General features: G+C 44.7%; 1 protein-coding gene across 1 annotated transcript in view; it reads left to right on the top strand.

Annotated features, from left to right (window-relative positions):
• doc2a (double C2-like domains, alpha) overlaps nt 1-23575 on the top strand; it is a 62645-nt gene that overhangs the window by 25076 nt on the left and 13994 nt on the right. Inside the window, exons 4-7 of the mRNA XM_040031819.1 lie at nt 4400-4474; nt 8394-8503; nt 16013-16139; nt 17074-17133. Coding sequence (XP_039887753.1) covers nt 4400-4474; nt 8394-8503; nt 16013-16139; nt 17074-17133 — 372 coding nt within the window. The remainder of the gene's footprint in view (nt 1-4399; nt 4475-8393; nt 8504-16012; nt 16140-17073; nt 17134-23575) is intronic.

Raw genomic sequence — 23575 nt, 5'->3', positions numbered from 1 at the left:
GTTTTGGATTCTCATCCGTCAGGCTTGCTCGGAGAATCATCTCACAGCTCACCATGACTGTTCACAGATGTTACAAAAGATGGCGTCGCCTCTGCGTCTGACTGCGACAGCTGTAATTCTTTCTAATGTCAAACAGGAGGCGACTCTGTCAGATGCAAAAAGATTCCTGGTTGTGCAGAAGTCACATGACTTCCTCTGTGACCTCAGTAAACACTCTCCTGATGGGTTTATGGGCTCGGTCACAAGTCTGAATAAAACATTGAATGCATTTTGTAAATTATGGTCATTCTGAGTGTGAGAGGAGAATCATCCAGCTCTGTCTAACGAGCCATCAATCACAATCGCTACGAGCATCTGGTACGCCTGGTTTCGCACATCTTACACCAAGACGGTGATTTCAGACTCTCGGCTTGAGACGTCATGAAGAGAGAGCTGAAGCTGAAAGACATCCCCACCCTCAGCACGAGCCCACAGAGATGGAGCAAACTTATCTGGGTCCAGCTTGTGGCAGAAGATGGGAAAAACCAGGAATATTTATTATAAACTCTTATTCTCTATTTTATTCTCTTCCTGATAACTACTGCGCTCAGTGTGGCCAAACCACCCCATCCAACAGCTCCACCTTTGATCCATGTATCCAGAGCGGGGTGTTCCTAAAGATCTGACAGCTGCTAATCTGCACCACCTTTTTCAGAATGCAGATGGACCAACAGCAGCTCCGTGAGGATGATGTGGAGTTACTGCAGACGTCCCAGCAGAAACTTTTTGGTGCTGATTTTACTGAAACATCAACAAGCATCAGCTTTACAGGGCTAAAGAACCAAAATCTGCAGTTCCTCTAACGTCCACTAGAGGCTCCAACACTTTATAGCCTGGCTCAATGTTTGCATTATTAGGGGCGTGGCCTCTGTAGCTGACACAGGTGGCTGTAGCTGTCTGCTAGCTTCATCTGACCTGGACCTCCAGTCTGTCTATTATAATAATGACATTATTTGACCCGTAATATGGCAGCTGCGAGGTTATTGTACTAACTGTTCAAGAAGCCTGAGCTCCAGGTGTGCTGAGTGGAATTCTAGTATTTTACTTGCATGTTACTGGGATGTAACACTCCACCCTCTATGAAGCTTTATAAAGTGGGATTTGCAAACCACAGTAGGCTGTGGAGTCCAGGAAGTGAAGGGTCGGTGTTTGATGCCTTCAGACATCAACAAAAAAATGTCTATGAAGTTTTAGGTGTTTATAAAAAAAGTGGATCTAAAGAGTTATTTTGAGGGAGGAAAGAAATGAAAGGTTATTTTTGTCTGTCTCAGAGAACCTCTGAGAGGCGTCTCCCATCATTACAAACACAAATATGATGGAGACGTGTTTGTTTGCTGTCGCCGTGCGCACACTGCTGAGGCTGTTCAGCATTGCTAACCTGCACAAGTGCAGCATATATTAAAGAGATTTCTCCTCCCTGCATGTTGGCGTGTGCTGCATGCACCGCTGTCTCAGTGTGCATGCACAGATCCAGAGTGTGGGGAGCTGAACCTGCTCTGACTGCAGCCCGCCGTCTCTTTACAGCCTCCGTTTGTCTCCCTCTTGTTGTTTGTGACACTTAAATTGGACTCTGCTGTGACAGCTTGATCTGAATTATGGCGCAGTCGCTTCACCTCCTGCCTTTACCTTGTTTATCTGTCCAGAGACCGTTTGTTTGAAGCAGGTTTGTTTCGTCCCCTCGGGCTGCTGGCTTTATATTTCACAGTGAGAATAAACTCTTTGTTCTCATTAAATAAACAACACAAAAGTGTTTGTATTTCACAAAAAGCTTTTCATTAGTCACACCAAAGTTAGCTTCAAAGAACCAGAAACAGATTTCAGCAAATTCAAAAAACGGCATTTTACTCAGCTCTCTGCCCGTGTTACACATGAGGACACGAGTGCACCTCTCACAAACTGTTTCCCCGACAAATTTCCAAACGTCCCAGTTTTATTTTGGATGCATCCATAATTTCACTTTGCACACACAGGAACAAAAACCAGGAGCTACTAGAACGATGCTAACGGTCGTCCTTTGTGCTACGAGCTGCAGCGGTTCTCACACACGTCTCCTCACCAGTCCTGAGCATCTCTGAAGCTCCTCCAGGTTTGATGGTGTTTTCACCATCAGTGGGGCTGAAGCCCATCAATGACCCTGGCATGAGAAAGATAACCGCTGTTTGTTTATCTGGACTCTTTCGTTTCTTAGACGAGCTGGAAGTTTCCCTTCTGCCACATGCGTATGTTTGAAGGTTCAGGGGGCACCGTGTGATGCCTGAACCCGAGTGCTTAAATCTAACTGGGGATGTTTAATGGCTTCCTGTAACAAACCAACAAATGAAAAGGAAATGAAAAAGTAAAAGCATCACAAAAACAACAGATTCAGCTTTATTTAATGTACACGGACAAAAAGCAGGAAGCTAACTTTAGGTCATAAAGAACTACAGTCGAATTCTGAACACTTAATACAAATGAAAAGACTCTGGTCCCATTACTGAATCACACTTTGTGCTCCACAGCTGGTGACAGAAAGTTGTTGGAGCTCAAAGCTGTTCCTGTCATGTATGGTTTGTGTCCTGAAGCTGCAAAGTCTTCAGATTTTAACGAAGTGGAGATCAGCACGAGCCGCTTCGAGCACAGAGGCAAAGCTCGACCTGCGCTTGTGAAAGCCGGTCCTCTCCTTCCCTCTTAGATCACCGTGACACTGATGCAGTCGGCGCTGCTCTCGCTCTGCAGTGCAACACTAATAGAAACACATGTGAGAATGAAATTGCTTCATTTTGTGAGGGATGGGAGCTAATCTGAGCACCTGCTGTATCCTTTGTTTCCTCTGCTGTTTTCTTAATTTGAGTACCTACTTGAATGTCGGTGATTTCCCTCCTGGCATCGACTCATTTCTGCAGCAGATGAAGGAGCAGTTTCAGATTCGAGCAGGTGGATTAACTCGGCGCTCCCTGCTGTGTGCACACATTTCTTTCTGCAGGGACGAGGGAAAGCTCAGAATTTTTTAACACCTTTAACATCAGCAAATAAAAGACACGCCTGGTAACCGCTGCCAGAAGCGTTCAGCAGAATAATCCACCAATTCTAAGGTTAAATATTTGATAGAAACATTAAGAAGCAGCTTTTTGTGCGGGCAGTGAATCCACATTATTCAAACACGATCCAGCTCTGACCCAATGTTGCCGTGGACACGGGACCTCTGGCGGGTGCAGCGAGTCCCTCTTGTAGGTTTACACATGTGAACATTAACACTGTTCGACCGTGGCTCAGGGGGCTGGGAAGCGCATCTGTAACCGGAAGGTCGCCGGTTCGATCCCCGGGCTCTCTGTCCTGGTCGTTGTGTCCTTGGGCAAGACACTTCACCTACCGCCTACTGGTGTTGGCCAGAGGGGCCGATGGCGCGATATGGCAGCCTCACTCCTGTCAGTCTGCCCCAGGGCAGCTGTGGCTACAACTGTAGCTGCTCCACCAGTGTGTGAATGTGAGAGTGAATGAATAGTGGGATTGTAAAGCGCTTTGGGTGCCTTGAAAAGCGCTATATAAATCCAATCCATTATTATTATTATTATTATTATTAGAGGAACTGCAGGTTTTTGAGCCCAAACTCAAAGCTGTAGGAGAGTCAGACACAAACGCCATGAGTCCACGTGAACGACTGTGGCTGAACCAACTAACTGCTCACACCATTCAAATGAAACTGGATGTCTGACACTGATGAACAAAAGTACATGTAATTGAAACTCGAGGTATCATAGCTGTCACTTGTGACACTGGATTGTATTTCAGGTAGATGTGGAAGGTCAGATTCTGTGTGGTGCCTCGGTCTCATTAAAAATGCTGTGGGTGGGGGTGGAGGGGAATATGCACAGAAGAAGAAATTGCTTCGTCTGCCGGCACTGCAAATGTCAAAGCTGTTGAAAGAGATTTAGGAGCAATTTGTGACTGCTCCCACTGATGAGGTCAAGAGATTCAAATCAAGTGTTTCATCTGCCCGTGTGGAAAAATCATCTGTCCTGTCGCCTCTTTTAGTTTTTATACTCCTGAGATGTGAACAGCCGGAGAAGATGTGGAGAAGATGTCAGGAATCACAGGTTATAGCGGCTGGATTTATAGTAAAGTGGGAATTCTTGGTTTTGGGTTCCTGTTCTGATTCTGTATTTATTCTAATGATACGTTCCAGGTGACATATTTCACTTCCTCTCTTAACTTTATTATTATGATAGTTTTTATAACCTTTCCTGGGTTAGTCTCACGGTTCGTGTAGAGGATAGCTGTACCTGCCGTGACGTTCCTCTCGCCATCTCCGTGATTGTAATCTGGATGCAATGAAACATCAAATAATAATAATGATATGCTCACTTGCTTCTGTTATCTGCAGGGTCTGAAGCCGATGGACTTCAACGGTTTAGCTGACCCGTACGTCAAACTGCACCTGCTGCCCGGAGCCTGTAAGGTGAGAGACCGTTCATAACCACAGAGGGTTGGTGTGACAGAGCGGGACGCTGGGATTGGGCAGGATGGAGGCCGACTGTGTGGACCTTAAAAGCTCCAGTTGAAAGAAGAAGAAAGTCCCACTGAGTGTTCAGGTGTTTCTGACCTGCAGGCTGTGCCTCATGTTTCCAGCATGAGCTTGATGAGGAGCACTACAGCACTTCTCAGGAAGGGAAAGAAAAAGAGGAAACACTCAGCTGACCTCCCATCATTCCACAGTGGGTGATGGCAAAAATGACTGATGACTCATTAGTGGCAGTAACTGAAGGATGCTTGTAAGGATGCTCCAGAGTATCCTCGGGTGAAGGAGGTCATCTTAATGTTGTTATGACTGCAGATGCCTCCAGATCACTTCACTCTGTTAGAAACCTTCATGAGAAATGCTTTACTTCCTGTTTTATTTTGAAAGTATTTTTCACCATGTGTGTCTCAGGTGTTTTTGCCTCCTCTGTCTTGTTTTCCTCTGACATCTTGCTTCACCACGGCACTAATCTCTGAGATTTCATGCTTTCACTTTCATACTTTGCTACCTGCCGGCTCGTCGCCCTCTTTGTGATCGATACCACAGGGTTATACCAGTGATACCAGTGAAACATGGCGAGGGCAAGATTTGAGTGTACCGACTAATTCAACATCCCAGACTATCAGACACTACTCGTCCTTTAGATCCTGCTGTCTTTGGAGAGATGTGCACACGGAGACATCAGTGCCCTGACGAAACAGCTGAAGGGATAATAACCATGCTGCAGATGCTACACATACTTCTGCTTATAGGGCTGTTCGATATAACGATATATATCGGATGACGATATAAAAACGTCTGTCGTTTCATTTTATGCTATCGTTTGTTTCGTGGTGTCGCAAAATAAACTGTTTACATTAATATTTGTTCATGGTTCTGATGTCACTGTAGCAGCTATATTATTAAAGTTCTCTCTTTCTCTTATATGTAATATAACCACACTACGGACGGACAAGCGCCTGTTTTTATGCGTTGTCGTTAGCAACAACGACGGTAAAACCATCGCGTGTCCGCTTGTTTATGTTCCACGTAAACCTTTCACAATAAAGCTCAAGATCCTGTTGAGACTTTTCAAAATAAACTGAATCACGTGAAAGAGCAGATTATTTACGGATGAGAAGTAAAAAAGAGACGCCAGGTGCTAAAAAATAAACCTTAGACTCAAACGTCAGAACAGGCTTTTCCCCGCAGCACGCCGTGTAATAAATACTCACAAAGAAAACGGCGCCGTTACAACTTATGTCTAAAAATGTGTCGTTTCATGCATCGGTTAAAACACTCGACTCCAGCTACATGACGCCCAGCTGGAAACACGTCACGCAAGTCGAGCTGCCCGAGATTCACAGAACTTACAGAAAATGTTACATTTTTGTGATTTATATCGTTATCGGACGATAGATGTCTGATATCGGGATATGAGGTTTTGTTCATATCGCACAGCCCTATCTGCTTATCTAGAACAAAGTTGCTGTTGACGTTCGACTTTGTGTTAGGGGAAGCCACACAGAGGTGCTGTAACGTAAATAAAGATGATGACTCTGTTACAACAGTTCATCCCACACGAACATCAGCGTGAATTAAAGGTTTTGTTTGGAACAGTTTCACAGTAAAGCCAAACTGGGCCCTTTGAAGGACACGACAGCCTTCATCATGAAAGACGGGCTTGAGTCTAAACCACTGTGGGCAGGTTAGAAACTCCTAAAAAGAATCTTATGTCTTATAAATTGTTTTCTTTCATGTCACTAGTTTGACCAAAGTACAAACTGTTTGCTCGGCGCTTGTTTCGTTTTCATTGCTGGATAAAGGAACAAGTGAAATTCTCTCCAGCGTGAGGATGAAGTAGCATCAGCAGAAAATGAACAGTCGACAGACGTGTTTCTACACATGAAAACGGGAACTTGGTGGGCGGAGCAAACACCTACAGAGAGGTGCGCAGCACAGCTAGTGTAACTGAACAAATAAGAGGATGAAGCATCGCCCTCTGACCTCTGTGTCACTTCCTGCTGCTTAAAATGGCCCATATGGAAAGAAATAGTAAAAACTTATATGATTTACTCATGAAAGTGGCCACTTTCTCATTACTTTCATACATTGTTTTAGTATCCAAAACATACAAGTTTCATTTATATAATTTTTAAGGGATCTTATATCTGTTTTCACTCTTATATGCTGTTCATACAAGTTTCACACAAGACAGATACAAACTTTATAAGATTTATATATATCTTTTCTATATGGGGGATGTTGTTTATTTCTCTCACACCAGATTTGGTCGAGTTGAGTTTTTGTTTTTTTTTAGCCGCTTGGGTAACATCGGTGTCACTGACTCATTGTTATTTTCTCTCTCTGAATTTTGATGAGCCGGAGGTAAAGGTGCCACTCTGCTCGTACAGCCACAGACCGACCAGATTTATTTTTCTGCTTTTTCTTATTTCCTCTCAAATATTTGCCGTTACAACGGTTCAGCGGTGTTCAGCGCATCAGTAAAGTATTCACAGCGCTTCACTTCAAGCTTCAAACTCAGACATGCAGACATGCACCACTGTAGGCCCGACTGGTGGCGTGCTGTAGAAGCGGTCAGAGCGGCCGTCGGGTCACACCGAGTGCGTTCTGACAAAGTGGGTCGTTTTTGAACTTCCTGTGTAACAAATAACACCAAAGATGTTGTTTTTGGATAAAATTCATCCTCAACGTGAAGAAAAGTCGACCTCGTGGTCTGATTGGTCAAATCTGATTATTCAGGTTCAAAAAGTCGAGCTTAGTTATTAATAACTATTCATTTACCATTATGAACAGTTAGACTACAGAAGCTGTTGGGGACACTCAGCGCTGTCGTGTCAAAGACAGGAAGTTACAGGAAGTTACAGGAAGTTAGGAGGCTGGAATCACGTGACTGTTACCTTTTAATATCCATGCTTCAGAAAATCAAACTGACATCAGTTTGACAAAGTTGATCATGTTCAAAAAAGTGTCACAAGGTTTTGTTTCCCATGGAGGTTATTTTGTGTGAGAGCGCTTCACTTTGAGCAGTCAACGATGCAAAACTGCTCTAAGAATAAAAATATGCAGCTGGAAAAGAGAAGAACATGATACAGTCAGCTGAAATATGTAAAAAGTGATTTTATTCTGGTTTCGTGGCCTCTGTGTTTACGTAAAGCCGCCTGTGAGCGCCTGAAATGTAGCGTCCACGGTTCAGTGGTGGTGCTGGCAGCACATTTTTGGCTTCAGCTCATTTCAGGATTTTCAGAAGCCGTTTCAAAGCCATGAAACGAAATCCTCCTCCTGACACGAGCAATGTGTAAAAATACTGAGGACGGATTGACTTTTATCCTGATGCTAGTTAAGTCTCTCGGCGGGTTTCCGGCGCCTTCGCTGAAGTGATGCTTTGATTGTTGCTTTATTAATTGTGCAATCTTTGTGAACTTGAGTTTATTGCTGTGAGGAGACAGCAATGACTGTCTGGGTCCCCGAATAACATTAAAGTTTATCTCCATCTTGGCTCTGGTGTGAAAAAGAAAATCTTCTCTCTGACCTGTTTTTCCTTTCGTCCTGTTGTTGATGGGATCTTATTTTTATTTTGCTTTTGTCTTGAAGCGATGCAGCCACGAATTCAGTCTTTAATGAGATTCATACCTGAGCTTAAAAAGGTTTAAACACATTTTCTGCACTGTTTGAACTTCTGTGCAGAGCTGCTGAAATGAAATGTCAAACTGTGTTAGTAATTACTAATATATCTGTGTGTGTGTGCGCGTGTGTGTGCGCGTGTGCGTGTGTGTGTGTGTGTGTGTGTGTGTGTGTGCGTGTGTGTGTGTGTGCGTGTGTGTGTGTGTGTGTGTGTGTGTGTGTGTGTGTCCTTCAGGCCAATAAGCTGAAAACGAGGACGATCCGTAACTCCCTGAATCCAGTGTGGAATGAAACGCTCACTTATGTCGGCATCACAGAGGAAGACATGCACAGGAAGACGCTCAGGTCTGTGTTTATATCTGCGTGTGTGACAAACACACACTGGGGATAATTCATCACATCTCATTTCAGAGCAATTACGCTCACAGCCATTAATCAGCTGCTCTTACATCCTGACATTCACATATGAAGCTCAGTTGTCACATTTCATTAGTTTAGCTGTCGGAGCAAAAAGCTGCACCAAGATGAAATTAAATGTTGTCTTTGCTGCTTTTCGCAGCTATCAAACACTTTTTGTTGCCAATATTGTATCAAGATCCTTCCCCGACTCTCTGGCTGCCTCTAACAGTCTGATTGGACTGAATCAGTCCTTCACAGAGTCAGAGACAACAGCAAAGAGCGCACAGCGAGCTGCTGTGAATAAAGCAGTTTGTCAGAGTTATCAGATAAACAGCTGCAGCCAAAAAAGGCTTGTTGTAGTGAATGAAGCCATCGTAAAAAAACTACAGTAAACATCAGAAAGACTTTTGGGTTTAAATGACAAATGAGCCTCAGCCATCTTTATTCTGGCTGATGATGGCTAACACTAAGCTAACATGGACAAATAGCAAGTTGCCCTACAAAACCACAAGCTGTGATTTGGTAAATAAGTTTTACCCCTGATGAAGGTAAAAACATGCCCCAGATTTTTAGTGGTGCATGTTGAAATAATTTACACTGCAAACAAAAACCCAGAAATTAACTGTCAGTGTCCATAATCTGATGTCGGTGTGAGGGTCCAGCTGTGTGCCAGCAGAGGTTGGACCCAAACGCAGCACTGCAGAGACGAAGCATGAACTTGTGCTAAAGACCGAACACTGAGACGAATAATGGACGGGACATGACAACAAGACTGACAAACACAGGAAACACTGCCGACAACACACAAGCAAAACAGTAAGGGGACGAAACCAGAGCCACTATGGAAAACTGAACTAGGAGTCACTCTGGAAACACCAGAACACAAAAGCATAAACACAAAGCACTGGATCAGCGACCCAGGACAGCGTGTGCCTAACATTATTCATGAAATCACAGAGTGAAAACTACCATCAAGTAAATAAAAGAGCAATGACAAAGATTCAGACCATACTGAGACTCCCCACTTGCCTGCTCACGGACATCAGAATATCTGTGGCTTCTTATTTAAACTTGTTGTGAGTCCCTGCAGTTAGAAAGTCCTGGGTCATGGTTCATGAGAGAAACAACCACACGACTGAGTGAAAACCTAACCCTGACCAGGCTGTCATTCACTGCAGCAGTCACAGTTAGAAGCTGTGGTTTGTAGGGCTGAAACATGTTTAAACACATTATCACAGGGTGTCACAGGGTGTCACAGGGTATCACAGGGTATCACAGGGTGTCACAGGGTGTCACAGGGTATCACAGGGTGTCACAGGGTGTCACAGTGGCAGCAGTAATAAATAGTCTGTCTGGGTCCAACGATGCAGCACCGTCTGTACTGATTCTCTGATACTGTGCTGGTCTGAAGAAGAAGTTACTGTTTCCACAGCAGCATACAGAATAAAATAGTATAATTCACAAAATCAACACTGTTAATAGTAAAGTGAAAGACTAATAATGCAGTAGTGCAAAAGTTTATGTATAGCAGTGATAAAAATCAGACTCATGCTGAACTGTGCAGACGATGCAGCGTGCACTGAGACTGTGCAAGAGAGAAAGAGTGGTAGTGCAAGCGGCATTAATAAAAATATATATAGAGTGTAAACCTGAAGAGACAGCAGCATGAAGGGTGATCCAGAAATGTGTGTGGAGTCTGTCCTGACAGGAGTGTTCACCTGCAGAGAGAACAGCATCATCTCCTGCAGCGTTCCTCAGGTGGGTTCTCCACGATGGGTTCTCCACGATGGGTTCTCCACGATGGACAGCAGTGTGTTCAGTCCTGACCCTCACTGACTGACTGACCAATGATTGAATCGTTCCAGCCTTGACCCTGCTGGCACCTCTGGCACAAAAGCAGAGAAAGTGGCTCTCACCTCTGGCGACTGGTAGAAGATCTCCAACATGTTGGTGCACACACTGAAGGATCTGAGCTTCGTCAGAACGTAGAAGCAGAATACAGCGTGCTCTGCCCTCCAGGCTGTTGGCAACATGCGTGACGTACAGAACATATGACAGAGGCAACAGCTCCTTTCAACGTGATCGTCCTGCTGCTTTTTCATTTGACTTCAGAGTGCAGCATAATCAGAAGTGTCCTGTGGAGAATTGTGGCGTGGTCTTCTAAATGATGGAGCCCCCCCTGTACTGATAAACATGTGTTTGCAGCACAGCGGGACGGTGAACGCAGCGGGAAGCCTTCGATTACGGAGCTCGGGAGCAAACGTGTGGAAAACACACAGAAGCAACGCTGTGAATGAACCTGTGAGGGAAACACGAGCTGGCGTCTCACGGTTCCTCCTGAAGCAGTGACCTCCTCGTCCTGGCTCCTTAACGGGATCCTCCACTCCAAAACTTTTCGTCATCAAACACTCTGCTTCCTTCTTTACAAAGAAAGCTGTGATCTGCTTGGATTTAAAAGGATTTGGGATAATAAATTCTGGCTGAGACAAGTTTTATTCTTTAGAGGTAAAACTTTGCTGTCTTGTTGCTTCGGGAGCTTTAACTTTCCCATGAGGGCATCAGTCTCTGGCTTTAAGCTCCTGACATGCATCCGTGATTTGAAGCTGCATAAATAAAAGAGACTTATATTATATTCCATCCCATGGAGGTCCAGTACAGCCATGAAAGCAGACTGAACAGAGAGACGTTATCTGGTAATTGCAGCCTCAGGTGATTATCGGTCATTTCTGTCTGCAGCTCGGCTGTTCGGGGCCATTACCCGCTGTTTTTGTAGCCTTTCATTTCTTTACAATTTGAAGACTGAATCCGCAGAATTAGCTTTTAATCGTTTCATCTGAGCCGTCACTGAAGTATAAAAACATGAAGACTCTCAGTGCTCTGATTTCTAAATGAGTTTGCACATCAGATGTAACGATACAGATGATATCGTTGGATCTGATGTGCAGCGTATGACTCTTCTGTCTCTGCTCCTCGCTCACAGCCTGAAAACCTCTGAAATCCAAATGAAAAAGTAGGCCGAGCAACAGCAGCCCAGTAAGTGCGGCGTTTCTTTGGCCTCCCGTGCACAGGAGTTGTTTGACTCTTTTCAGTTTGGCCCACGCCAAAACTATAAGTGTCAAACCTTGGCTGGATTAAAGAGCTGAACATTGATGAAAACAGCTGAGATCTGGGTTTGATCTCAGTGCTGCGAAAACCTTGTTTTTCGAAGGTTGGGGGAAAAGTTGAAACTGTGTGTCATTCAAATACTCTCCTCACTATGCTGTAAAAGTCAGATGATGACACTTCTCACTTTTCAAAACTTGAAAAACTTCTAAGAATCCGTTGTATTAATGTCCTCACTTCCTAAAACAGTTCTCGGTTATAAAACTTCACATTTTAACAAACAGGTTTTTGCTTTCTGAACAAAAACACCTGTTTGAAAAACAAGCTTAATTAAAGAGTCGGGGCTTAAAAACACAGCCTCTCACCCCGTCAGCTCAGGCATTGTGTAACCACACAGATGTGTACCTTTCGTGGACTCACTACATCACGGATTAATCTGTGGTTATACAGCAGTTTCTACTCTACGGGATCAGTCAAATAAAACGCGCCTCATTCACATAAGCACTTTTTTCTACACCTAAATACTTTCTGTCTGACAGTCACACTCTGATGAACACAACAGAGCAAATTGGGGTTCAGTATCTCACAAAAGGAGACAAAAAAGAAGGAAAGAAAAGAAAATACTAATGATAGCATCAACACTCCTATTAGAGTGATTAGTAACTAATAATAAGCCCATCCGGTCTGTATGTCTGACGTCATTAACTGTTTCCGGGTCCAAACTCTGCTGCATCACTGAGCTACAAACTGCACTTTCATCTGTAATACAATGATAGCGTGGCTGCTTTACCAGGTTTAACATCCAGACAATGAAAACAGAATTTATTAAATGTGATGTGCTACGTGATCGCTAGCTACACAGCTATGTTAGCATAAACACAGTGAAGCTGGAGGATGATGCTAACTTTCTTCCACTCGATAAAAGTCAACGTGAAGGTTCCTGATGGTTAGTAGTGATGGTAAATTTGATTCTTTTTACTGTGTGAGTGAGTGATTCGTTCGCTCTATGATTCAGCACAGGAAGGGAGGGGGTGAGTAGCTCAAATGTGCTGTTAGCATGTTAGCAGAGCGATGCTACTGTGAACCGAGGAGCTATTGTCTTGATGTGAGCTTCTACTCAGGGTTTTTTCTTCCAGTTCAGAGCAGAAATGCTTTTGTTACGATACTGGATGTTGTGTTTGTCTCCACAATTTTAATTATAAGCTAGATACATTGCTGCTAACAGCAACAGGGATGAGTCAGTGAGTCAGTTGGGCTTGTGAATCATGATTCATGAGTCAGTAAAGTGATTCTCGAGTATTGAACGATTCGTTCATGATTCGCGCATCACTAATGGTTAGAGACAAATGCAATCGCATGGCAGGATGCTGTGAACGGACCAAACTTCAGTCAGAACAACTGAGATAATCCATCCACAATACGAGGTTAGTCATTAATATACTGCTGCAGGGCTGCAGTTCCACTGTCCTTGCTATCTCTTTAAAAGAAGCTAAAGCCAATCTTAACATCTGTGGTTTTATATATTAAACAATTCCTTATTTCTTCATCTAGTTTCTTTTTAAAAAACAGTCCATATTTTCACTTTCTTTACAAATCTTATGAAAAATCCTCTTTTTCTAAAACTGTTCTCACAGCTTCTGTGCTGTTTAGAGGTCAGAGCACAGCTTAGGTTCGTGGTCTGGGTCAGAGTTCACGACTTCATTATGTTCAGATAAAGATGTCTCGATTTCTCAGTATTAGCTCTGCAGGCTTCTGACCTTTGAACCGATTTGATCCCCAGAAGCTGGAAATCTCAGACAGATTCAGGCTGTAAATAAAAATAAAAGCCTTGCTAAGGAGAGGTCAGTCACCCAAACACGCAGGCTCAGTGTCGACGCGCTCCACGCTGTGAATTTCAGTTTTTATAAATATATCTGGTGGGCAGCAGCTTGGCGACACGCTCGGCTCACAGCATTCGCTGTCTCGACTTTTCCCGTCAGCATTCCCACATTGTTTGCATCCACATTTAAAATGCCGTTTGTATGATATTAAGGTTTAATCCGAAGCTGTGCCGACGCCGTCTGTCGTCCGTCTCAAACACGACGTTTGATCTGATGCAGTTTGATGAAAAGCAGAAACGTGTGTGTGTGTGTGTTTATGTGCGTGTGTGTGTGTGTTTATGTGCGTGTGTGTCTGTGCGTGTGTGTGTGTGTTTACACACTGTCAGAACAGGAAGATGTAAACAGGTGAAACTCCGACAGGTGAAACTCCAGCAGGGCGGATTAAATGAAGCCGTTCCTGCCTCTGGTCTCAGCACAAACCAACACTGCTCTCCTGTCTCCTCTCACGTTTCCTCTTACATTTCCTTAAACCTCTCGTTTCCTCTGTTTTCCATCCTGTCTCGTTCCCTCTTGTATTCCCACTCCCTCTCCCTCTCTTTGTCCTCTGCTGTTCCATTTCTTCTCTTCTCACTTCCTTATTTTACTTTTCTCTCCTGTGTTTCCTGTCGCCTCTGCTGTCGCTCCAATTTCTCTTCTCCTGTGTCCTCTTCCTCTCTGGTCGTTTCCACGTCTCCTCATCTTTCTCCATCGTTTTTTTCTTTGATGTCTCCCCTGATGATGTTTCATTCACTGTCTGATTCGCATCATTTAGGCTACTGTCTACTTATCATTTCCCCTGTCACTTCCTGTTTCATTGTTTTTCCCTTTCTTTCCTCTCCTGTCTCATTTCCATTTGCTTCCTGATTATTTCTCTTTTTTTGTTATGTTTCCTCTCCCATTTCCTTCCCAATGTCCTTTTCTTTTTCATGTTTGCTTATCCCATTTCCTGTTTCCTATAGTGTTTCCTCTGCTGTTTCTGCCTCTGTATCCTCTCCCATCTCCTGCTCCTTCCTTCATTACTTCCTCTTGTTTCCTGTTTCCTTTCTTGTCTGGTATAAACTAACCTCAGCAGGGCTCGATGTTAGAGCCGGCATGTTTCCCTCACTGTGTGCTAAATGTAAATGAACTGGACGAAGGCCTGCTGACGCTCAGCCTCGACACCACCCGACAGCCTGTGGAGGTGCCGTGTTTGATGGCTGGATGAGGAGGAGCGTGTCGGGAGTCGGCAGCTTCGTTTGATCTGACATTTTGCTTTTTCGCTGGCAGCTTCTGCAGTTTGATCGCGATCACACTCGCGACCTTTTTCAGAGCTGTCAAGTGCTCGTCAGCAGCAGCGGGAGGAGGAAGAGGAGGAGGTTATGTATCAGGGCGTGAGGAGAAGCGTGAATCACTGTCAGAAATCCCAGAGGAAGCGCGGGAATAATGATATTCTGAACTAGTTCGTCTAACGTTGAGCCCGAGGAGGTCGACTCTCCCTCTGCCTCCTGCTCGTGTCCAGATTTCTCCCACTGAATAAAGTATGAGATGCAAACACGGCCACGCGGTGGAAACTGAAACGCTCTAAAGATGATCATTAATCTCACTCTGAAAAGCAAAAGAAGAATAAAGCTGTTTTTGTTTCGGCGTGCGGGCGGAGCTTCATCTTGAACTCGGTTATGTCGTCGGGTTTTTAGAGGTGCATCTGTGTGTTTCCTGTGTCTGCGAAGTACTTTGTGAGCTTGTGTTTAAAAGTTCTCATTGAGAAAAAAAGGTTGTTTTGAGCTTCAGACCTTTATGTACTTCCTTATTTTATTCCTCCTGTTTCCTGTTCCTCTCATGTTTCTTTTCAGCTTCCTCCTTTGATTCCTTTGTAATCTCCTCCTCTCCTTTCTTATTTCCTCTTCTGTTTTTAGTCTTTGTTCTTGTTCTATTTCTTCTGTTTCCCAATTGTTTTGTTGTTTCCTCTTTCGTTTCCTGTCTCCTTTCCCCATTTTCATCTCCTTGCCAGGTCTTTTGTCTTCTTACACATTTCTGTTCCTTCTCTGGTCTTAGTTTCCTGATTCCTTATCCCTGTCCTGTCCCTTTCTGTGTTTCCATTCCTATTTCCTCTTCCGCTTCTTCCCCAGTTTCCTCACTAGTCTCCTTTGCCATTCCCTCTCCTGTTTCCTCTTCTGTTTCATCTCTTTTGTCCTCTCGTTTCCTTTGCTGTTTCCTTATCCCATTCATTTTTCCATTTCCTTCATTTGTTTTCTGATCCCTTTCCTGTCTGCTCTACTGTTTCATGCAATCTTTACTATATTCCTAATACATCTGCAGTTTCATCTCCTGTCTCCTAAATTCATTTTGTTTGTTTCCTCTGCTATGTCCTGGTTCCTTTCCTGCCTCTGGTGCTCTTTCACACTCCTCTCCTGTTTATTTGATTTCAACAGTCCTAGTTCTTCGTTTTTTTTCTACTTTTTCCTCTTTCCTCTCCTTCCCTTCCCTCCTAACTCCTTTGCTTCCTCTCCTTGTTCAGGTTGTCCGTGTGTGACGAGGACAAGTTGACTCATAATGAGTTAATCGGGGAGTCCCGAGTCCCTCTGAAGCGCGTGAAACCCGACCAGACGAAACATTTCCACACCTGCCTGGAGCATCCGCCACCGGTAGGACACACGCACACGCACACACACGCACACGCACACACGCACACACTGGAAAAAGACTTTAATACTGTATGAAAATGTTATTACATGTTTCCTAAAAGCTATAAAAAGATAAAATTTTGTGACTTTCAGAAACTGTCAAGAAATTTGGATCCCGTTGGGTTTATTTTCAAAAATTGTTCCTCGGTTGACGTTTGTGTTGCAGTCACACTAACAAAAACTGCAGCATGATGATGAACTTGTAGAGCTTTAAGTGTTTGATCTGAAGATGGAGACCCCGTCTGTGGTCACTTCCAATCAGGTCCTGCAGACTGAGTCAGTGTGCAGCTGAGTGGGATCAGGTCCACAGTCACATACACTCTGTGATAACACGGCGATTAACGGTGATAAACTGGGAGACATCGCAAATCTGTTGCCATCTACATACACAAACACTGATGGCAACGTAACTGCAGGACGACACAGATGCTCAGCTACCTTGGTTACAACCAGAGGATTTAAAGAGATGTTGGTGACAAGTTGCTGTCATCAGCAGACTGACTGCAACATAAACATGGAATTTGTGCAATTGGTCACCCAACGTGAAAAAATTCAGCGTAATGCAATAAAATCACCAGGCAACGAATGACGTCTCCTTGTGACGAGGAGGTTACGGTCCTAGTGCACCTTCATGTGATTCACTGTAAAGATGGAATCCAGACTTTAAACAGGTTTTACAAAGAGAAAGAATCTGCTGCAGTTCCACTAACGTCCAGCAGGCTCCAGCAGTGAGTCATTCCCCATAGACTCCCATGTTAAAACGTTACAGCAGAAAGAAACACGTTTACAGCCTGATACAGACTTCCATCTGCTATATACAGTCTATGATACGATGAAGCATCAAAAGTCATCCTCACTGTTTCCTCTCTCTGCTCTATTCTCGTCTCGCCCTCAGCTTCCCTCTCCGACTGCCATGGGTGAAGCCCTGAGAGGAATTTCCTGCTACTTACGAGAGGTAAAACTTCAACTTTCCATCTGCCCAGTTTGAAGTGCAGGTCTCACAGCAGACTCAAAGTCATGTGATCACCACAGTCATCAGCTTTGTGAGGTGATCACATGACTATAGTACTCATGCTAAACACGCTGTGCTGTGCAAACTCTTCATTCTTGTGCAGCAGCGGGAGGCGTGCGGTAATGAATTATCACTGAGCATCATCCGGCTGTGCTGTCTGTCTAAAACGAGCGCTCCTGCCTTTTTGAAGTATTTATATGATGTTTTCTAAACACGTGGCTGCAGATGCCTGTGCTCTGACTGGGAGGGTTTGATCTCTGGAGTTCCTTGTTGGCGTCCTGTGGTGTTGCTGAACACTCATTAGGACCTTACACTGACGCTCGCTCAGCAGAAACTGGTCCTTCTGTGGTGAGCTTAATCAAACGGACTTGTTTGGCGATGATTTTTACACAAACTGGACCTCTCTGCAAAACTCAGCTGAGAGTATGTGTAATGCTTTAATGCTCTGGGTGAGTACAGCGTAAATCAATCAGTTCTTTGATCCCAGCTTTAGGCCCTCTGGGGGGGGCGGGGCCTGTTTCAGTGGAAACTGAAATGACACTGTGCACAGTGTGTTGTGTTCTGGCTTTGATGAGTGGACCTGATCACACAAACTCATGAAACATCCAGTTTCACCGTCTGAAGCTACATAGGGGATGTCCAAGTTCATGGGCTGCTTCCTCCTGAGGCCGATTACGTCACGGCGACGCAACGAAGGCAGTCCAAATTCGTAGACTCCTCCAAATGCATCCTCCTTTCCCCCGAATTTGAAGGATGGGTTGGGTGTATCCTTCGTGGCCCACCATATCCCAGAATTCATAGCGCGGCCCAGCCAATTCCAGTTTCCAACAATGGCGGCAGCTGCTTAGTTTTAATATTACTCTTATTAATCTTTCTGGGTCACAAAATAAACTTTTAACATATTTTCTGGTGAGAATGTAGCTGTGCAAACTTCAAATATCTGCTCGATTTATCAAGACATCGCATATTTATTAAACTCCACCGAGACAACGGTGACGCAGATCTGAAGGCTCGACCGTTCCATTTCACAGCCGCTCACTTCCGGCCGACCCGACCTTCTGAGGACCCGGCCCATGTAGACCCCGAAGGCCGGGTCCTCAGGAGGATGCAGCCCATGAATTTGGACACGACCGTAGAGCAGGTGAGCAGGGCAGGAAGTCAGCCACAGGAACAACAGAGAGAATCATATCAGTTTTCAAAATAAAAGACCCAGGAGCAAAAACAGAAACAGACTCAGAGTGGGTGTAGTTCAGAGGTCAAACCTACAGAAAGGATTTGTTGTTATGGAGCGTATCCCAGCAGTCAAAGCACAAACAGCAGGTACACCTGAGACAGGTTCAATCCACAGTCTCAACAGACAAAAGCAGTATCCAGTGGATCTACTTTCTGCTAAAGAAATAGTCCCACCAGTGACAAAACCCAGTTTAAGCCCAGATTACACCTCATTACTGCTGTTACTGGTTGCACAGCATTATTAGTTAGAGCTGTCGGTGCATCAGATCTCTGAACGACGACTTCAGCTGTTCCCGTCCTGACGAGACGGTTGTCATGGGGAATAAGTCTCCAGAGCTCGACCTTCCTGAATAAATCCAGCGTGTTGAGTCGAATGTGAGTCATGCTCTGAAACGCTGATAACGGGAGAGGTCGGAGGAATTAATGCTCTAATTAACCCCGTTTCTGTGTTTAGACCAGTGTGTTTCTTGAAGTCGGGGACGCTGCAGAGTGCTGACTCTCTCTAAGCTGTCAGGGCTCCTCGTCTTTATTCATCAGAACCCAGAGAGCTGCAAAGGAAGCATAATCTGCATGATGAGGAGCTGAGCGAGGAAGCTGAGAGAGTGTGTCTCTGTCTTTAAGTGATATTTGCTGTGAAGTGGATTCAAAACATTTATAGAGGAGAGGCTCTTTGGATTCCCCTCCGACATCATCGAGCTCTATGAGAAGCTCCTCAGGAGGAGGCGGTTAAACATTTCCCTGCAGGGCTGTTTTCACATGTTGATGCTAATGAGAGGCTTTTTAATTGATGAGTTTATTTTCAGCAAAATATTAAAATTAGATAAAAGTTCCCAGATGAAGGGAAAATAAAATCTGAGATATAAAACAGAAACATGAAAGGCTCATCAGAGCAGGCCCTCCTCAAACCCCAAATACTTACCCCTCACTTCCTCCTTTGTCTGAACCTAGCTGTTTAAGCTCCTCCCTCTCTAAGCCAACTTTCCTCTGATTGGCTGCTGCTCACAAACAACAAAACCTTCTGCTACTACAACCACGACCCAAAGTACTGCAGAAACTCACCGCTGGATCCAAAGATTCAAGACAAAAAGATCATTTATCACATTTTACGCACACAAAGCTACGAGCATGCGTCTTCCTCGGACGGGAAGTCCAAGGCCTTGAGTAACAACCCAGACTGTCAGCTGATTGGTTTTTGACTCCTTCGGAGCCCCCGGAGGCTTTGCCGTGTCTCACATTTCGCTGCAGTTCATTTAGATTCAGCTCCACCTCATTCAGTCTCCCTAAAATAAATTGCTTGCCAATTTCTTTTGAAAACAGGCAACTGCAAACTCTGTGTTCTCCACATCCTGCAGTGTACTGCAGACCTCGTTTTGGAGGAAGCAAATTCAAAGGCTGCTCCAAATGTTCTGATTATATCAGGAGCGAGTGTGGAAATGTAAAGTAACAGCTCCACGGGTGTGAAAACAAAACAAACCCAGGCTCTATCGATCTGTCTCCACCCGTCCTCTCAAAGTGCACCTCCAACCAAATCAACAGAAACAAAGTGCAGCGTGGCAGTAAGTTCAGTTTGAACAGTAAAAGGTGAAAGGTCGCCGTGTTAGGATCGTGGAGGCTACACATGTGGTTCACAGTCTACACCACACCTGGCGGCTCATTACCTGGACTGCGTCCCGTAATTAAAAAAACAAAAAACAGATGGTGAGAAACAAACAGCGCAGTTAGGACATCCAGGATCTGTGGGACGGGGTGACCTGAGTTTGAGTAACCTGCAGGGTCGCTGTTATCAGACGATGTGTGGCCGATTCGAGCTTGCGGACTTCACAGTGCACCTGCAGTGCAGTCTGATCATTAATGAACAGCTGTTAATTAGACTTTTCCCTGATCGTACCTGTGGGATCTCCGTAATGATGGAAATCAGTGTGTGACCGCGAGACGGGTCACATGATCACACAGCAGGTGAGCCTCTGTGATCCAGGTGTTGTCCAAGTGTTTTTCAGAGGACGAGCCCGGAGATGTTCTGGGTGTGTTGTTCTGAAGACACGAAGCACGAGTCGGCGAGAGGACACTGGGAGTCAATCAACACATCTACAGAAATAATGAGGACAACTGAGCTGCAGCTTTAACGCCATTAAAATACAAAACACAGCAGCTGGGCTGAGAGTCTTAACGATCGCTGTCACAGGAAGTGATTCACAGCAAGGCGGGACCACAGGAAGTCGACCACACTGAGCGACTTCACGCAACGACCGCAGAAATTAGCGATCTGTACTGGGAGGATGCAGTTGGTTGTCATATGACAGGGAGGTAAATTAATTAGATTGTTACCAAGGGAACCAAGAGCACGAAATGTCGACAAAGCACCAAGCGACTGACGAATCGCTTCCTGTTTGGACGCCAGGGCTCGGAGCGATGGGCCAGTGGAGGATGGGGCGCACCCTTGTGGTGAGGCTGATGATTTTCCAGTCGATCGGCGTTCCTACACTCACATTTGGGCCGGAGCGCCGGGTCGTGAGAGAACCACAGGGCTGCATCTGCCATAGCTTCTGTCCGTGGGGGGGCTCAGACATCTGCAGGAGAGCCTCCTTTGTGTTGCTGAGTGGATCAGGATGCTTCGCCTTGGAGGTTTTTCCAGCTGGGAGGAAAATTGCTGAACATGGAGACACAAAGCATCTTTGCGGTGAAAGAGTCACAAAGCTGATTATCAGACATTAATTTTTGGTGGTAGTGAGCATGAATACATAAATAAAGGAAAAGGAAAGGAAGTATGTTTCATGCCCCGAGGTAGCTGGGAGACGTCACCATGGCAACCATGAAAGAAAACCTCTAAAAGATGTTTGTGCAAACGTAACTCAGTTCAGTTCAACTTTATAAAGTATTAGTAGTGTAAGGTAATGTGTATGTGACCAAGTGGTTGGCGGGGTTATACAAAAAATAATAAAATGACAACGCCACCTATGGGAATTTCACCCCCAGGAAATATATATTTAAGAAAAATAGATAAAAGCAAATAAAAGAGGCCGCACAGATTCAAGGATGCACACCGAGGCAGGTTGGATCCAATATTAACAGCTTTATTTATAGTAAAAAAAATAAAGAGTAAAATATTAGGAAAAAGAAATGTAGTGTTGTAGTTTACAGTGTCCTAAAGTTACAATAAAACAATCGTGGAACTGGGACTTACCAGTGGACCCAAAAGAAAATCACTACAGCCGGCACCCAGTGCTGTACAAAAGTGTGCAAACGACCCGACAATCAGACAACCTGTGAGCACTTGGCAAGAGTGGGAAGGAAAAACTCCCTGTTAATAATTTAACCCAGCAGTTATGATGCCTAACGTTAACCCAGCCACGTATTTTAAATGAATGAAGAATTAAAAAGTGAAGGTCTGTGACAGCACCTCTAACCTCCAAATATGGACATTTTTTGTTTTCTGAACGTGGAAAATATTAAATTATTAATATTTAAACTTGTGATTATTTCATGAAGTGTACATCAGGCACAGGAAATCCTCAGGGTCCTCCGGGGGAAGTGGAAAGTGTTTCCTTTACGATCGTAGTTGGACTAATTATTTGTCTCTCTGTTTCTGTCTCCTACATTTAAAACTTTAACTTTTTAAAAAACACTTTACATGATTCAGTCCATTTACTCCACTAACTGGAATATTCCTGCGTGAATCTGAGGAAGTGTGTTGTTAGAGGTTTGATGTCTGCAGTAATGATTTATCTTGGGCAGAATTTCTGTGTTGGGTTCAGAGAATGAGAAACTCCGAGCCAGGAAACAATAAGAGCTCAAACTAATGAGAAAAATCTGAGACAGCACAGGACCGAAGACGGGACGGGAGCACCGAGACAGGACGCGCCGCCGGCGCCGCTGGAGATACGTGTCATCAAAGAACCCGAGGCTGTGCCAGAAGCAGCAGGCCGGAGAGCATGAGTCTGCAGAAAAACGAGAGCTAATTCATCACCTGAGCTGAAAGTGACAGCGGGAGGGAAAAAGGCGACAGATGACGAGTTAAAACCCACCGAGAGGTCTGTATGGTCGGCGGGGAGCCCGCAGTGACTCGTGCTTCGTTCCTGAGTAGTCTGGAGACAAAGATGTCTTCCCCCCGCTGAGCTCACGGTTCAGGACATAAATACAGAGCGTAACATCTTCAGACTCAGTCAGACTGAAAGAAACCTCTCTGGGTTTTAATATTTCAGTCAGGCACAGTTTAATTTCACCTTTCCTGTTGGTTACAGGGTCAGGCGCTCGTTGAAGCGAGGCACGTGTAAACACAACCTCTGCTGAACGTTCGGTGTTTGTTTCTCCCACTTTCATGAGTTTATGCTCGCAGTTTAAAATGGAAGAAACTTGTTTTTTACACTAATCAGATGTTGTAGTGGTCTCCCACAGACCTCCGACGGCTTCCTCCGACATCCAGCTGCGGAGTTAGATCCTTGAAGGTTTCTTCCTGTTAAAAGGGAGTTTTTCCTTCCCACTGTCACCAAAGTGCTGCTCATATGGGGTCATATGATTGTTGGGTTTTCTCTGTATCTGTTATTGTAGGGTCTACCTTACAATATAAAGCACCTGGAGGCGACTGTTGTGATTTGGCGCTTGTTCTAAAGTGTCCCATGGATGGGACTTAGCAGCTAATCCTGCTAAACAGTGTGCATCCGCAGACTGAGAGCATGACAAAGACACACCTGTGGCTCAGTGACATCCAATCAAAATCCTAGAATTTCACTGCCCGCTAAAGCTGGAGCTCAGCCTTATTGGACAGTTTGTTACTATGGTAACCTCACAGCAGACATATGATTGGTCATTAAAGATGCTCCAAAAGGCTCCAACAGCACAAACGCGGTCTAGAGGTCCAGTTCAGGTGAAGCTAGCAGACAGCTACACCTGTGTTTCCATCCACCTGTCAGTCAGAGGCCACGCCCCTAATAATGCTAGCTTTAAACATGTGAGTTATACAAAACATGTTACTGTTGAAAAGTTTTAACAGGAGAGTCTATGGGGACTGACTCACTGCTGCCTCTGCTGGACATCAGAGGAACTGCAGCTTTGTTTCGTCTCTCTGTACCTCAGGCCTCGGATTCGTACTCACATCACAGTTAAAACAACATGAATCCCAGCTGCTGTGCTCTGAGGTGGAAGCCAAGGGGCAGAT

The sequence above is a fragment of the Simochromis diagramma genome, unplaced genomic scaffold, assembly GCF_900408965.1.
Source record: "Simochromis diagramma unplaced genomic scaffold, fSimDia1.1 OVJJ01000228.1, whole genome shotgun sequence".
NCBI lineage: Eukaryota > Metazoa > Chordata > Actinopteri > Cichliformes > Cichlidae > Simochromis > Simochromis diagramma.
Note: the sequence above shows the minus strand (reverse complement) of the source record. Positions and strands in the feature narration are given on the sequence as shown.